Source organism: Gobio gobio (assembly GCF_949357685.1).
Source record: "Gobio gobio genome assembly, chromosome: 11".
NCBI classification, from domain to species: domain Eukaryota; kingdom Metazoa; phylum Chordata; class Actinopteri; order Cypriniformes; family Gobionidae; genus Gobio; species Gobio gobio.
In genome coordinates, this window is record NC_137104.1 from 6,013,959 (window position 1) to 6,029,974 (window position 16,016).

General features: G+C 37.2%; 1 protein-coding gene across 1 annotated transcript in view; it reads left to right on the forward strand.

The window, feature by feature from the left end:
• The window catches only part of csmd3b (CUB and Sushi multiple domains 3b), a gene marked incomplete at its 5' end in the record, with an annotated part of 796,761 nt that overhangs the window by 661,993 nt on the left and 118,752 nt on the right, over positions 1 to 16,016 (forward strand). Inside the window, 3 exons of the mRNA XM_079829185.1 lie at positions 1,570 to 1,764; positions 1,866 to 2,039; positions 3,228 to 3,401. Of these exons, the coding sequence (XP_079685311.1) occupies positions 1,570 to 1,764; positions 1,866 to 2,039; positions 3,228 to 3,401 (543 nt within the window). The remainder of the gene's footprint in view (positions 1 to 1,569; positions 1,765 to 1,865; positions 2,040 to 3,227; positions 3,402 to 16,016) is intronic.

A 16,016-nucleotide genomic window follows, 5' to 3' on the forward strand; every position in this document is an offset into this window, starting at 1 on the left:
ACTCTGCAGCACATCAGCTCTCTAAGACCGAACTTGCCTACCCCTGACTTAGAGGTACAAAAATGTGCCCTTAAGGGTACAGCCCCAGTGACGGCCACTTATACCTTAAAAGGTACAATTTTGTACTCTTTTTTTGGGGAGAGTGTGTGATAAAGCATACCTGTTCATTTTATAGAATTTAATGTTATGTGTAACAAAATGTCCTCCTTTGTGTTCAAGGTTTGACTGTAGTAAAATTAATGCAAAATCTGACACTTCAAATTAACATAAAAAAAATCTAAACCTTGACAAAAAGTTCCCAAATCCACAACTTAATAAAAACACATATTTATGTCTTAAAACCACTAGAGAATTTATAAGCCACTTTATATAGAACAATACAGGCATCTAGTAGTCACGCCATGGCATTACATAAGGTTTTCTTTTTTTACTCCCACCAGATGACACTAATCTACCTTAAAAATTGGATTTTAAATGCCTTTGTCTCTATTTTCAAATTGAATACTTCTTTAAAGGTGCACTATGTAAAATGTTGTAACAAAAACCACTAGGCCAGTGTGATATATTTTATTCAGTTGAGTACTTAGAATATCCCAAATGTTTCCAACTATTTGTAAATCGTGATAAATTGCTATTTTAACCAATGAACCGGGACGTGTGAGGGAATCGCCTGTCGATTGCGTCATATCTGCGTTACCCTCGGTTGGCACAGAGTAACGTCATAACATCATTTTCAACACACTCAGATTTGTCTAATATGATAAACAGAGCTGCATTACCACATACTCATGACCGGAAAAGCGACCTAACCCTGTCATAATAAAAGTCCCGCTGCTCGTGAGACGTGTGTTGAGTTCGTCTCATTAACAATTACTCCAGCGGTTCCTCAGCTCCACAACACTCGCTCCTGCTTCTGCTTCAGACTACAGTAACGTTAATAATCACATCCATCAACATGATTTCTGCCCGAGTCCTATCCCGATTCTTTTCCACCGGCTGTGAGGTGAAGACCACATGTCCCAAGATTCTGCGCTCAAACATGGCGTCATCAAACTACGACTTTGTTTGTAACAGGCGACCTCTAGTGGACGGAAAAGTTACATAGTGCACCTTTAATTGAAAAATAGTTTAAAATATATTAGAAAAAACATTGTGTATTATTTTCAGTGGGGAAAAATAGATAATGCAAATCAAAATTCTAAATAATCATCAAAAAATATTATTGAACAAAAATATCTGACAGTGGTTTTCCTGGAAAAAAGAAAATGTACATTTCAAGGCTTCAAGTGTGACCCCTAAACGAAGAGGGCCAGGCGAAAAAATGAAGATCCTTTAAAGTTGTGTGTGTGTGTGCTGTGTATTTTATGCTCATTAGAGGATCACAGAGTGGTATGCTAAAGCCAAACTGTGATTAATGTTGTGTGACACATGGAGTTGCTGCCGTTCCAAATCAGTCAAATCCGTTTAGTTGTCATGCTGCTATGAAAATAGCATGGCAAGTTTTGGAACGTATAACCTTAGGGCGGCCATTTGTTTCTGAATTCTTGTTTCTGTGTGTTTTCTGCAAAGTTGTGGTTTGTCCAAGCATCGGATCTTTCTCTCTGGAACACGGAAGATGGCGGATCGTTAACGGCTCGCATTACGAGTACAGAACCAAAATCATCTTCACCTGCGATCCTGGCTATTACCGCCTAGGCCCCGCCCACATTCAGTGCACGGCCAATGGTGCGTGGAGCTGGAGGAACGAGAGGCCTCACTGCCAAAGTAAGTGTGTGATTCAACTCCAATCCTTTGGCTCTGTTAGTCAAATGTTTAAACCGTCCAGATTGTCCTTGTTTGTCTTACCGTCTCCCTTCCCTCCGCAGTCATCTCGTGTGGGGATCTGGCCACACCTCCCAGTGGCAAGAAGATTGGAAGCCAGACCTCCTTTGGGGCCACTGCCATATTTACATGTGACAATGGGTATATGCTGGTGGGATCTACAGTGAGAGAGTGTCTATCTTCTGGTCTGTGGAGTGGAACGGGGACGCGCTGCTTGGGTAATGTGCTGTGCAGTCACTGCTGCTGTTCACATCTGCTGTTTCAGCCGTGTTTGCCTGGCACTCGCCCAACTTGTTTTTTAAACCTCGTTAAGTGTGACAAAATCGTCGTCATCCTGGTTTCTAGTAGTACTATCATTCAGAAGTTTGTGTACACCGACTCATTCTTTATTGCTACTGGTTTACACATTTTGTAATTCAATTCTTCTCTATGAAATAACACACAGTGAAGAGAAAGTGTGGGAATTAAGTAGTAAATCTTTGCTTAGATATCAACACTGATACTTTACGCCAACCTCATCCATCCATTGGGAATGCTTTTGAAACACTTTTTAAACTTTTAGCAGCTTTTCCTTCACTATTCTGTCAGCTCATCCATTTATTTTATTTATTTATTTGATCTTATTTGTATTTATTTATTTATGTTATTTTATTTATTTATTTTTATTTATTTATGTTATTTTATTTATTTATTTTTATTTATTTGTTATTTTATTTATTCATGTATGTTATTTTATCTTATTTAATTCATTTATTTTTATTTATTTATCTCCTTTTATTAAATTTTTTATCTTATCTTATGTTATGATGGTTTTTATTTATTTATTTTTTTACTTTACTTTTCCTTCACTATCTTGTCAACCCATCCATTTCTTATTAAATATTTATTTATTACTATTCAGTCTCATCCATTTATTATTTATTTATTTTATTTTATCTTATTTTATTTAATTTTATTTATCTTAAAAAAAAGAAATCTTAATGACCCCAAATATTTGAACAGTGTGTGTGTGTGTGTGTGTGTGTGTGTGTGTGTGTGTGTGTGTGTGTGTGTGTGTGTGTGTGTGTGTGTGTGTGTGTGTGTGTGTGTGTGTGTGTGTGTGTGTGTGTGTGTGTGTGTGTGTGTGTGTGTGTGTGTGTGTGTGTGTGTGTGTGTGTGTGTGTGTGTGTGTGTGCCACACATTGTGTCTAAGTGCTTGAATTAATTTGACCTCAGTCATGTCTCTTTCTCCTGCTCCACTGAAGGTCTCACTTTTTTTTCATTTACATACACTCCACTAAACACTTAATAGTTTGAAGCAGTTGGTCTCTCTAAAAGCATTGGGTGTTAATATTTTACAGTGTAATGTAGCTGCTCCTCAGACCTCTCACTTGAATCTCTCTCTCTTCTCTTTCCTGTCCTCTCAGCCGGCCACTGTGGTCTACCCGAGCAGATCGTCAATGGTCAGGTGATCGGGGAGAACTTCGGCTACAGAGACACAGTGGTGTACCAGTGCGTCTCCGGCTTCCGCCTCATCGGCTCCTCTGTGCGCATCTGCCAACAAGACCACAACTGGTCCGGACAGCTGCCCATCTGCGTCCGTGAGTTTGGGACTCGCGCTTTTCTCTCTCAGACAAGCTGTGGAAAATTACTGAATCCATGAATAGATTAATTCAGAAAAAGGCCGAAAGCACCACACGCTGAGTGAAGAAATAGACACAGTCACTGATATTTTAGCTAGAGCTGTCAATTTAGCACATAGTTTAGTCAAATTAATTCAAAAAATATGTTAATGCATATCTGGCCTATATACTATGGAAATAATATATGAAACAATACATTGAATTCTGCCTCAAAAATTACTTTGAATTGTTCTCATATGCAGGCTTTTCTCAGCATACTAATGTATGCAATTCATTCTGATTAATTAATAAGCTACCGTTCAGAAGTTTGAGGTCAGTAAGATTTTTTTTAAAAAGAAAATTAACTTTTATTCAGCCTGACAAGCCATTGGCAGGGCTCAATCCGAGGGGCGGGATAAACGGTTGTCTTTCAACTTCCCTCTGCACGCAATAGGATAGCGCTACAACCAACCAGAGCAACAAAGAAGGTGAAGCGGAGCTAGTTGATTAAACTTTCGCCGTATCCGGTCGGCAAAACTCCAAACACATCTTCCTTTATTAAGAATGACTTCAGTGCCGCTTTTTGTTCTTTTTTCAAAGAAAAGCTTAACTCCAAGTCTTCCAGAGTCGCGGCCAAAGCCGATTCGAAAGGCCGCTGTTCGCCAGCTTCTTTGTTTTCGAGTAGCACTCAGAACTAGGGCTGTAACGATTTGACCAAAAATAAAAACCTCGATTAATTGAACATTTGACCTCGATTACGATTAATGAACGATTATTTTGCTTTTTTTTTTTGCTTTTTTTTGCCCTCATAAGGTTTTTGAGTAAGTTCACTGATAAGGTTTGTACTGTAAATATTTTCTACTATTAAAGGTGGATTTTTTTTTTCTAATGAAAAAGTGCATTTCTTTGTAATTTTAAAGTACTTGAAGGAAACGGTTCACTTTCAGCAGTTATTGTCTATGGGGCAGATTTCTGTTTGTTGTACATCAGATACAGATACATTAGCACATAGGCCTACATTACATTTATCTGAATGCATTAATGAGAGAGTGATGGTGTGTGTGTGTGTGTGTGTGTGTGTGTGTGTGTGTGTGTGTGTGTGTGTGTGTGTGTGTGTGTGTGTGTGTGTGTGTGTGTGTGTGTGTGTGTGTGTGTGTGTGTGTGTGTGTGTGTGTGTGTGTGTGTGTCTGTGTGTGTGTGTGTGTGTGTGTGTGTGTGTGAATTACTCATACCGTCTCTATTCATTATGAAGCTGTGGTTTGTACTTCAAAGGTATTAAAATATAAGCCTAGTTTCTGAGCTACTTTAGTGACTTTACTTTAGTCACAGGACAGTGTTGACACAGTGTTTCTGCGCTGCTCTTTGCGCGCGATCTTCACGTGATGTGCGAGCTTCTGTCTGAGTGTTCGTTTGTCACAATATATCAGGCATTAGTTCAACATAATACACACCTGATGGTCTAAACTCGCTTTAATGTTCAAACTGGCAGGGCTTAAACCACATACAAATGACAAGCTTTGTGAGGACGCAGGTGAAAGATCTGCCTTCAGGGCGCGCGCGTTTTCAGAGACGCGACACGGCTCGGCTCTGTGTCACAGAAAAAAGCTGAACACTGAACGGAGAAGTTTTTCGTATTGTTGTTTTTGAATAGTGCACAATCGCGTTAAATGTTGAAACTTGCAAGCCTTTAAACACATACTTGACAAACTTTATGAGCACGAACGTGAAAGCGATCTGGCTTCGGGGCTTGCGCGCGCCGTCTCTCTCTGTGTGTGTGTGTGTGTGTGTATGGCAGCGCGTAGGCTATAAGAACAGCAATTAACTGACCTGTATAAACTGTGTAAAACATGCAGCTACTATAGTGATTCTGGACATCTATAAACACAGATAACTGCTCCTGCATCTCTCTGTGTGCCTGCAAACTGCACTTGATGTGACTGACGGGGCGGAGTCACGTGAAAACCGAAATAACCGACATGGGAAAAATACGTTGGTTAGAGGTTCTGAATGTTGGTTTCGGTTATTTTTCGATTAATCGTACAGCCCTACTCGGAACCGCCGCAACTCTGCCGTCATTATGTTAAGCCCGCCCACCGACTCTACACACAATGTGATTGGCCTGACCAGAGTTTGGTTTTTCCAGCTCGCAAGCTAACGGAGAGTTGCTAGACGCCCCTGGCTGCAAATTACTGCCGCTAGGGTGCGTCTAGATTTCTAGGCTACAAGGATGCAGTAAATTAATCAAAAATGACATTAAAGACATTTATTATGTTACAAAAGATTTTTCATATTGATGTTCTTTCGGTTCATGCTGGAGTTTTTATGTGAAGTGTTAGCAGCTTTTCCTTCACTATCCTCTCAATTCATCCATTTCTTATTAAAAAATGTATGTATTTCAGGGCTTGACATTAACGCTTGTCAAGTGGATTTTTTGAAGGGGCAAGTGAAAGAGAATTTTACTTGCCGGACCGGACAAGTATCCTGATTAAAACGTCAAAAAATAACTAGGGAATCACCAAAATGCAAGAATGATTCTGCATTCATTAGTGTAAGTGGCGATCGATAGTGGATAATAATGTATAATGAACTGACGGTAACAAGGTTGAGCCTCTCGAGGAGAAATCACATCAACTGAGCACAGCTCATACAAAGAAACTCAGATAACATGCACGGTTAAAATTACAAATTGTGGCGTTTTTAAATTTATAACATATAATGGCTTACAGTTAAACAACATCACAGAACCAAGAGTGCTGTTTTCCTGAATCATCACGACTGAAAATGACACGCATTTCATATGACAATAAACAATTAATTAACGTTAGGTCACTTACATTTTAGATGCAATATTGACTGTTTTTGTTCGATTTCAGCAGCAAAAATTGTTCCAAACAAAGATCACAGCAGAACCAAAACGCATCTCACAGCAACAGTGTGTTACTGAATGATTCAGTGTTTTGAATGAATCGGTTGAATCAAAGATTCAGTGACCTATTTGTAAACGACTGCCTCATTCTTGAATGAATGACTCAATGACTCACTCATTAAGACGGTCACCTGCTGCCACCTACTGGTGGTTTAGTTTCATCTTTCCAACATTTCTTATTTGCATCTCATAACATTATTTAAAGCACTTTTTTGTGTGTAAATTATTTAATTTGATTAGTAACAGCCCTATAGTGTCTTATTCTAATTTAATTTCTAGATCAAATTAAACAAATTAAATGAAAGCTGAAGAATAGCCTATATTTAATAAGATTATGGGGAAAAAATGCCCTTTATCAAAGGTAAAAATATCACAAATATGCAGATTTAAATATGTTAAAGCTGATTAAACAGTGGTGAGAATATTGCTTCAGAATACATTATATTTACAACACACACAAAAAAATTCCAGACAAGCACATTTAGTGACAGATTTACTTGTCCAAAGGACAAGTACGTGAACCGGCTTAATGTCAAGCCCTGTATTTATTTATTTATTTATTTATTTATTTATTTATTTATTTATTTATTTATTTATTTATTTATTTATTTATTTATTTATTTATTTATTTATTTATTTATTTATTTATTTATCACTATTCGGTCATCCATATTTTTTTCTCTTTTTTTAAATTTTTATTACAACTTGTTTTTTTTTACTTTACACCTGATTTCCATGCATGGATATACCAATTTTTGGACATTTCTAAAATTCATGTTCAATTTTTACTTTTCATTATGCAAAATTAGTCATGACCCTGATACAAATAGAAATACATTTTTTGTACATTTAGAAAATTGAACAAAAACAGATAGTAAAGTGATGCTGAAAATTCAGCTTTCCATCATTGGAATAAATTACATTTTAAAATGTATTCAAATAGAAAATGGTTGTTTCAAATTGTAATAATATTTCACAATATTACTATTTTTATTGTATTTTTTATCAAATAAATGTCTTGATGAGCATAAGAGGCTTCTTTAAAAAAAAAAAAGTACAAACTGAATGGTAGTGTAATTAATGTATTTAAAGCTGTGACTCAATTGACAGCTCTAATTTCAGCACACTCCCCGTTGCAGTTTTAACTACTACTATATCTGGGACACAGAGAATAACTCAGTTGCAAACAAGCATAAGGGGACATGACATCATGACACAGACACTCCTTTCTCCTTCTTAAATGGCACTGGCATTTAAAGAATCTACCTTAAGAGCTCTGTGTATTTAAGGAGCTATTTATATTTGAAAAAAGTGCCGTCACTGTCATCTCCCACGGCACAGCGGCACGCTGGGTCCACACTCACAGCCTACATTCATCAGACACGCACTGCAGCAAGTCTGCCTCACTTCAATGGGGGCGTTTATTTGTTTGAAGAACATTTCGACGAAATGAGCTGATAAAAAGGAGCTGCGGGGAAAGGACTGAAGGAAGTCTGTAGTACTTGAGACTGCAGGGTTTATCCACATCATCTCCCGTTTTATTAAAATTATAGCTCACCCCGAAATGTAGATTCTGTCATTCACTCATTCTGTCACTCCAAATTTGTACGAGTCAAGTCAAGTCAGGCACTTTTATTCATATAACGCTTTACAAAATATAAAGTTATAAAGCAGCTCTAAAAAAGACAATATTAAAGGGGTGGTAAAACATTCTTTTGAAGGCTTGATTGTGGTTGTGGGGTGCACTGTAACATGTGTTCATGCTTCGTTTAAAAAAAAACACATTATTTTTCATATATTTGACCTTTATTCTACACTGCTCTGTCCCTCCTTGTAAAACGGTCTGATGCTTTCCGGGTTGTATGAAGCCAGTCCCTCAAAAATACGCGATGGGCTCTGATTGGTTGGCTGGCCCAGAGTGTTGTGATTCGCTAACCGCAGTGCACGTTTGTCGGAAACGTCACGCCCCTTACCTTTACCGGAGGCTGTGCTTTGGTAGTATTAGAAACAATGGCGTCAATAAAACCATACCAATCTGAGCCTGAATCAGACCCCGAACATTTGAGTGAAGATGATCGAGCAGAACCTGTTCAGTCCTAATGAGTAAAGACTGCGGATCTATAGTGATCGCTACTGAATGGCACTGTTACTTTTGTATTTTTAGAACGATTATAACCAAATATCTGGCAAGAACTATTAACCCAAAACGAACACTAAACACTGGCTTTACTAGTAAGTTAGCCAAATCACACACAGAACCATGTTTAGCATGCCTGTAGATAAATAATACATAAAAGCTCTAATCAAAGAATCATTTACACTAATGTCAGGTTCGCTGTTGAGATTTTAACGTTAGTGTTTGTAACGATAGGTGTTCGTCGGATAACGTTAAGTATGAATGAGCATTTAACAGACTGGTTTGCAGGACAGCGTTGTCATCTGTTTACTTCCTTGCTACAACGTACAATTAACCTATTAAAGAAAACACATTGACTATAAATAAATCAGACTTACAGGTTGTGGCCCGTAAACAGCTTCTGTTTGTAAATCCAGCTTTCAGGACAAGCCGTTGTGCATATCCTGTATTGAACTCGCGAAGATTGTGGAAGTTTTCCTCCGTGAGATGTGCAGCGGGAGCCCTGAGCGCGCCTGTTTCCCTCTGTCTCATACACACGTGCATATAACATGCTGTATGTTAAACGCTCTGCAACGCACCCCCGTCCCTATGAAGGCTGAACAAAGCAAGTACCCCAGACCTGCAATCCAGATGAAAATAACAGCGTTTCGTCGGCATTGCAGCAACACCACTCCAGCCTACTATACCACAACAGCGCCGCGATACAAAATGGCCTCACCCCCCTTATTTAATATTCTCGGAGGAGGGGTTTATGTAAATATTGAGGCTGTTGATGTCACCAACCCTGGAGGAATGTGTGTATTCGCCTACTGGCCGTTTGCTGTAGTTCTTAGAAACTGATTTCTTTAAAAGCAAATATCTCCCTTTGCTTTAAACTTTGAATGTTGTAACTTTGCAGATGTTGTTTATGCTCAAGCAGCAACATTACACGCTAGCTAAAGTTAGAATAGTGAAATCAGTAATCACGCTTGTAGGATCACATGAAGTCAATGATTTCCAAGCATTTTTTGAACACTAATCAATTGATGGCAAAATAGAAGGCGGCAGTTCCCAGACGCAGTGCAAGCAAACATGGTCATACTGAAAAGTTCAAATTCAGAAGAGCAGACGTGGATAAGTCTGAAAAAGTGCGACGACACGAAGGTGCACATAGAAAGCTGCCTCTCAGACGCCAGACCACAAGTACTGAATTTTAGTTCTACTAATTCTATTAAAATCTTATTATAATAGACTAAAACTAAAACAATTCAGATGCCTAAAATGTTATAGTCAAAAGACTGACTAAAACCAAATCAAAATTTTCTGTCAAAATTAACATTGATATGAAATATGGTTGGTCAAATGATTTTTATAGATTTACCCGCCATGTTGCCATAGCCTTGTGGATACAGCGCTAACACATAGGTAACGTTCGACATTGATGTTAGTTAGCATGCAAAAACGTAGTTGGGCTAATAATGTTAACTGAAGTCCTTTCAGAAATATGTTTTTACATAATCCTGTCAAATAAACACAACGTAGAAACTTTTCTTTTCTAGTATGATTTTGACTTTGATAAGAGCTTTGTAACTTGTAAGCAAGTATTTAAATGAGTTCAAGGTATGCTAGCATGTCAGATGGAGCATGACTGGCTTAAACCACCATGATGGAACAGCGTGCATTCATACAACAATGCAACAATAATAAAATAATGTGTTTACTTTTGATACTTAAGTACTTTTAAAAGCAAGTACTTCTGTACTTTTACTTAAGTAAAAATCTATCTTTACAACTTTCACTTCTTTCTTTCTTTCTTTCTTTCTTTCTTTCTTTCTTTTTATTTCGAACAACAACCAAAAAAAAAAAATATATATATATAATAAAAACAAAGTAAAACATACAACATTTGTGTTACCAAATAGACGCAATATCAAAATAAAATTGCATGTAATGGAGTAATATTTAACCAATAGTACTTTTACTTTTACTCAAGTAATGGAGTTGTATACTTTGTCCACCTCTGTATTACTTTATTATTATGAAAATTCCAGAGAAGGCTTGAAGAACTCATACACCATATCTTGATACAGTCGTGTTTATTGTCTTCATGTTTAATCAGTTAAATCGTTTCTATCTTCTATTTATTCAGCCTACAGCCCAAACTTCACATTAGGGATTTCCTGAAAACTATTACTTCTCTGAGGCAAATGTGGAGTTTCTGCTCGAGGGCGCCCTCTGCCTTCCAGTATGAATGAAACTTTAGGGTAAAAAAATAAGAAAAATAATGCTTCTCTAAATAAATGTATATGACAATCCATGTTTTTCTTTAATGTACATGATCCACTGTACATATATATATATATATATATATATATATATATATATATATATATATATATATATATATATATATATATATATATATATATATATATATATATATATATATATATATATATATATATATATATATATATATATATATATATATATATTTTACAATAAATCCTTTCTAATGATTTTTAGTCATAGGCTGTCTGCGTATTGACAGGTAACCCAGCAGTTTTTTTTTGTAAAATAAGTTTTCTGTAAAATATAAATTTTTATAATTTTTATTATTATTATTATATTGTTATATTTATTCTTAAATACTCTATTTTTAGTTTTTAATAATGAAAATAGTAATATTTCTTATTTTGTTAAATATTTGTATTAGCAATAATAATTATCATAATAATAATTATTATTATTAGTCATATTAATATATAAACACAAAATGTTATATACACACACTTAATATACACAAACAAAATAATCGCATTTTAAATTGCAAATCGCAATTTTAACCAGAATAATCGCAATTAGATATTTTCCCTAAATCGTGCAGCCCTAATTATTAAACACATGTTAGACGCTTTATTTCCAGTTTTCTAATATTTTCTTCATTGTTATTGAAAATAAATGCCTTTCCGATCTGATATGTGATGGGTAAAGGGAGTAGAGTGAGTTCAGCAAAAGGAGGATTCGAACCTCGGGTCGATTTGCGTCAAAACTTTCTGCCAATAATAATAGTGGACGAAAACAGTTCTTCAAAATATCTTCTTTTGTGTTCCTACACTACATTTACTTGTGCACCAATAATGCAAGTATTTCTAATAATCAGAGTAAGGTCTTAATCGCAGTATGATGCTTACATGACACGAGCAGAACTCTTTACCCCACTGTAAGGCCGCTGAAATCTTGTTCCAAGGAAGGTAACGAGCTGCGACTGAAGGCCGTTGCGCGTTCGTGTTTTTGCTGGGCAAAATGGATTTAATTATAATATTCTTTATCTGACTCCAATTATCATAGTTGTCAAAATTAGAATAGAATGCATTTTGGTTGTTTGGTCATTTATATTTGATAGTTAATCATACATTTAATCATTCCGTTTTAACCCTTTGTTGCAATTATGCCGTTCCGTACTGGAGATAGTTAATAGTAATTCAGAAAGGATCAAAATGTGACAATTTATTAACAGTCAGGTAAATGTATAATGCCAATTACATAATCAATTCAAAGATAATTCGTACATAACATCAAATACTTTGTTGCAAAAAATAAGATATCGATACCTGACTTCTGAATATTACGGGCCAACTCCATTACAGTATGCGCACTGAACTCATTGCTGTATCGCTTTAAGTAACTCAGACCAGACCGAAACCTCTTTCAAATGGAAATACATGATAACAAAGGGAATTTAAATTGGATCAAGTTCCCAATTGCCTGGATTGGAAGAAGAAACCAAATGGCTCCAAAAGCCACACCCACCGTCATGAGTAAAATATCTCTAAGCTCTAAAAACTCTTATTAACTTCTTGTATATTTCGGTGGGGATGAGATTTTTGAACAATTTTTGAGACATTTCAAACCATATCAAACACATGTAATACTGTATAGTGAGAATTGACATTAAATCCAATAGATTTTGGGTGAATTATAAGTGATCTCTCAACATGAAGTGGAGTAAGATGGGGGATATTTGGGGCAAGGTAAATACATGCAAATGAAGGCCATTCCCAGTTGATTCACTCAGTGGGACGTCGGCTGCTGCGAAAAAACTGTCCTCTCAGTGAGTTATTGTCTTTCGCCAGACAATATGGGGTTGTGCAAGTTTTCACAGTCTTTCACCCAGTTTACATGCAATTTTCATTATCCTGAATATTCGCTAATAAGTATAGTTACACCACACTCAGATAGGCATACAGTATGCATGTTACCGGCTATTGTTTTAATCTACATCAAATTTAAATACATTTTTATTGATGTACTGGACATTATTCGGCGGTATTATTCGGATGAACATCACAATGCCAGGTTTGTCTATGTTTGCCTCTGGATGAAGATCCGGAGCAGAGACTGTGCAGTGAATAATGTCACAGAGTTCATTCATGAAGTTGCGTGAACAACACACGGCATCTGTGTCGAACCGAGCACATGCACACTTTGGTCAGAGCGGTAATAATGCGATTAAGGCGTTTACATGCCTATTTATTGCGATAAAAATCGGCGTGCGCCACATAGTTTAATGCAAATATGGTTACTAAGATTATGAGCTTAAAGGGTCATGAAAACCCCTGTTTTAACAGCCGTAAGATCTCACCACAGTTTTGAAAAATGCTGTAAAGGTGGGCGTGGTTAAGCTGCGGAGTGGAGGGGAACGAGGGGAGACCACTGATCTATATAAATGATATACACTCACCTAAAGGATTATTAGGAACACATACTAATACTGTGTTTGACCCCCTTTCGCCTTCAGAACTGCCTTAATTCTACGTGGCATTGATTCAACAAGGTGCTGAAAGCATTCTTTAGAAATGTTGGCCCATATTGATAGGATAGCATCTTGCAGTTGATGGAGATTTGTGGGATGCACATCCAGGGCATGAAGCTCCCGTTCCACCACATCCCAAAGATGCTCTATTGGGTTGAGATCTGGTGACTGTGGGGGCCATTTTAGTACAGTGAACTCATTGTCATGTTCAAGAAACCAATATGAAATGATTCGAGCTTTGTGACATGGTGCATTATCCTGCTGGAAGTAGCCATCAGAGGATGGGGACATGGTGGTCATAAAGGGATGGACATGGTCAGAAACAATGCTCAGGTAGGCCGTGGCATTTAAACGATTCCCAATTGGCACTAAGGGGCCTAAAGTGTGCCAAGAAAACATCCCCCACACCATTACACCACCACCAGCAGCCTGCACAGTGGTAACAAGGCATGATGGATCCATGTTCTCATTCTGTTTACGCCAAATTCTGACTCTACCATCTGAATGTCTCAACAGAAATCGAGACTCATCAGACGAGGCAACATTTTTCCAGTCTTCAACTGTCCAATTTTGGTGAGCTCGTGCAAATTGTAGCCACTTTTTCCTATTTGTAGTGGAGATGAGTGGTACCCGGTGGGGTCTTCTGCTGTTGTAGCCCATCCGCCTCAAGGTTGTGCGTGTTGTGGCTTCACAAATGCTTTGCTGCATACCTCGGTTGTAACGAGTGGTTATTTCAGTCAAAGTTGCTCTTCTATCCGCTTGAATCAGTCGGCCCATTCTCCTCTGACCTCTAGCATCAACAAGGCATTTTCGCCCACAGGACTGCCGCATACTGGATGTTTTTCCCTTTTCACACCATTCTTTGTAAACCCTAGAAATGGTTGTGCGTGAAAATCCCAGTAACTGAGCAGATTGTGAAATACTCAGACCGGCCCGTCTGGCACCAACAACCATGCCACGCTCAAAATGGCTTAAATCACCTTTCTTTCCCATTTTGACAATCAGTTTGGAGTTCAGGAGATTGTCTTGACCAGGACCACACCCCTAAATGCATTGAAGCAACTGCCATGTGATTGGTTGATTAAAAAAATGCATTCATGAGAAATTGAACAGGTGTTCCTAATAATCCTTTAGGTGAGTGTATATAGATCAGTGGGGGAGACTGACAACAACACAGCAACGGCTTCTGATCAGAGTATTATTTCACTCTCAGTAAAAGCATCAACGCTTCCCAAAAAATTACACGCTGCAAAATATCATTACGTAACACAATATACACATGGTTTTGTTAGCTCACCTTAAATAAAATGCAAATAAATGCACAGCCATTCGCATGTTCTCTGTTTAGAAATATATACGAACACATTGTTGCATCATTGATAACTTTTTAGGGCTCATTTTGCAGTGTTTTATGAGCCGTTTGATCGGTTAATGGGCCGTAAAGAGAGGTTACACTCACATTGTGGATGAATCGTGTTTGTGTGAAGACTCAGGATCTACTGAAGAGAACTTATGCGACGCAGAAACTAATACAAAGCAAAAATAATCACTCGTTTTTGATCCATTAATGCATCTCTCACTTACGAATGCGATCTCACTCTTTGAAGCGCCTGTCAATCAACGTGTGCTGCTGTGTTAAGCGAGGCATCTTCTCATAGGATAAGGACACGCAGTCTCATGAATAATTATGAGAAATTGATGAGTCATCGCTGTACTATAGTACGACAAAGCGTCACATTCTGTGGCGTTGATACAAAGATGAATTTAAACCCGGAAGTTGAATATAGTGCAAAAATGTTTAAAATTAACTAGTTTTCTCTTACAATCAAAATGAATGGATGGTAGCATTGACTTCTATGATGCTGCTTTATACTTTTTACGACCAGTGATATTGGACCCACTCACTTTTATCGTCTCTAATTGAGTCTGTTTACCCCTAACCGATAAACACTTATTATTAAACATATGTTAGACGCTTTATTTCCAGTTTTCTAATATTTTCTTCATTTTTATTGAAAATTAATGCCTTTCCGATCTGATATGTGATGGGAAAAGGGAGTAGAGCGAGTTCAGCAAAAGGCGGATTCGAACCTCAGGTCGATTTGTGTCGAAACTTTCTGCCAATAGTAATAGTGGACAAAAACAGTTCTTCAAAATATCTTCTTTGTACTCCTACACTACATATAGTACGACAAAGCGTCACATTCTGTGACGTTGATACAAAGTTGAATTTAAACCCAGGAAGTTGAATATAATGCAAAAATGTTTAAAATTAACTAGCTTTCTCCTACAATCAAAATTAATGGATGGTAGCATTGACTTCTATGATGCTCAACACTCATAACTCTTTTAAAATCTCAGAAAATTTGGTTTAGGGTTTCGTGACCCTTTAATCGCATTAGTTTGATCGAAGTGTTATGTTTGCATGAGGTAAAGTTTAATCGCAATATTGCCAAAATCACATTATGATCGCATTATGAGTGAGAACGTAAACGCAAGTTAAGAAATTGAGAAAATTATGAGATGAAATTAAGTTCATTGTTCCCTCTGTTGATGTCCGATGTAAAATCTGGGTTCTCTGTGAAACCGGCTTATATCTGACTGTCATTTGATTTGATTCAAATTGTATTCACACTTTCATTCATGTGGCATCTCTTCCAAGATCTTTTAGAGAATGACAGTCAATTACAATGAAAGCAGGGCTACTGAAGCGTCTCTTTTGATGATGGTGATCGT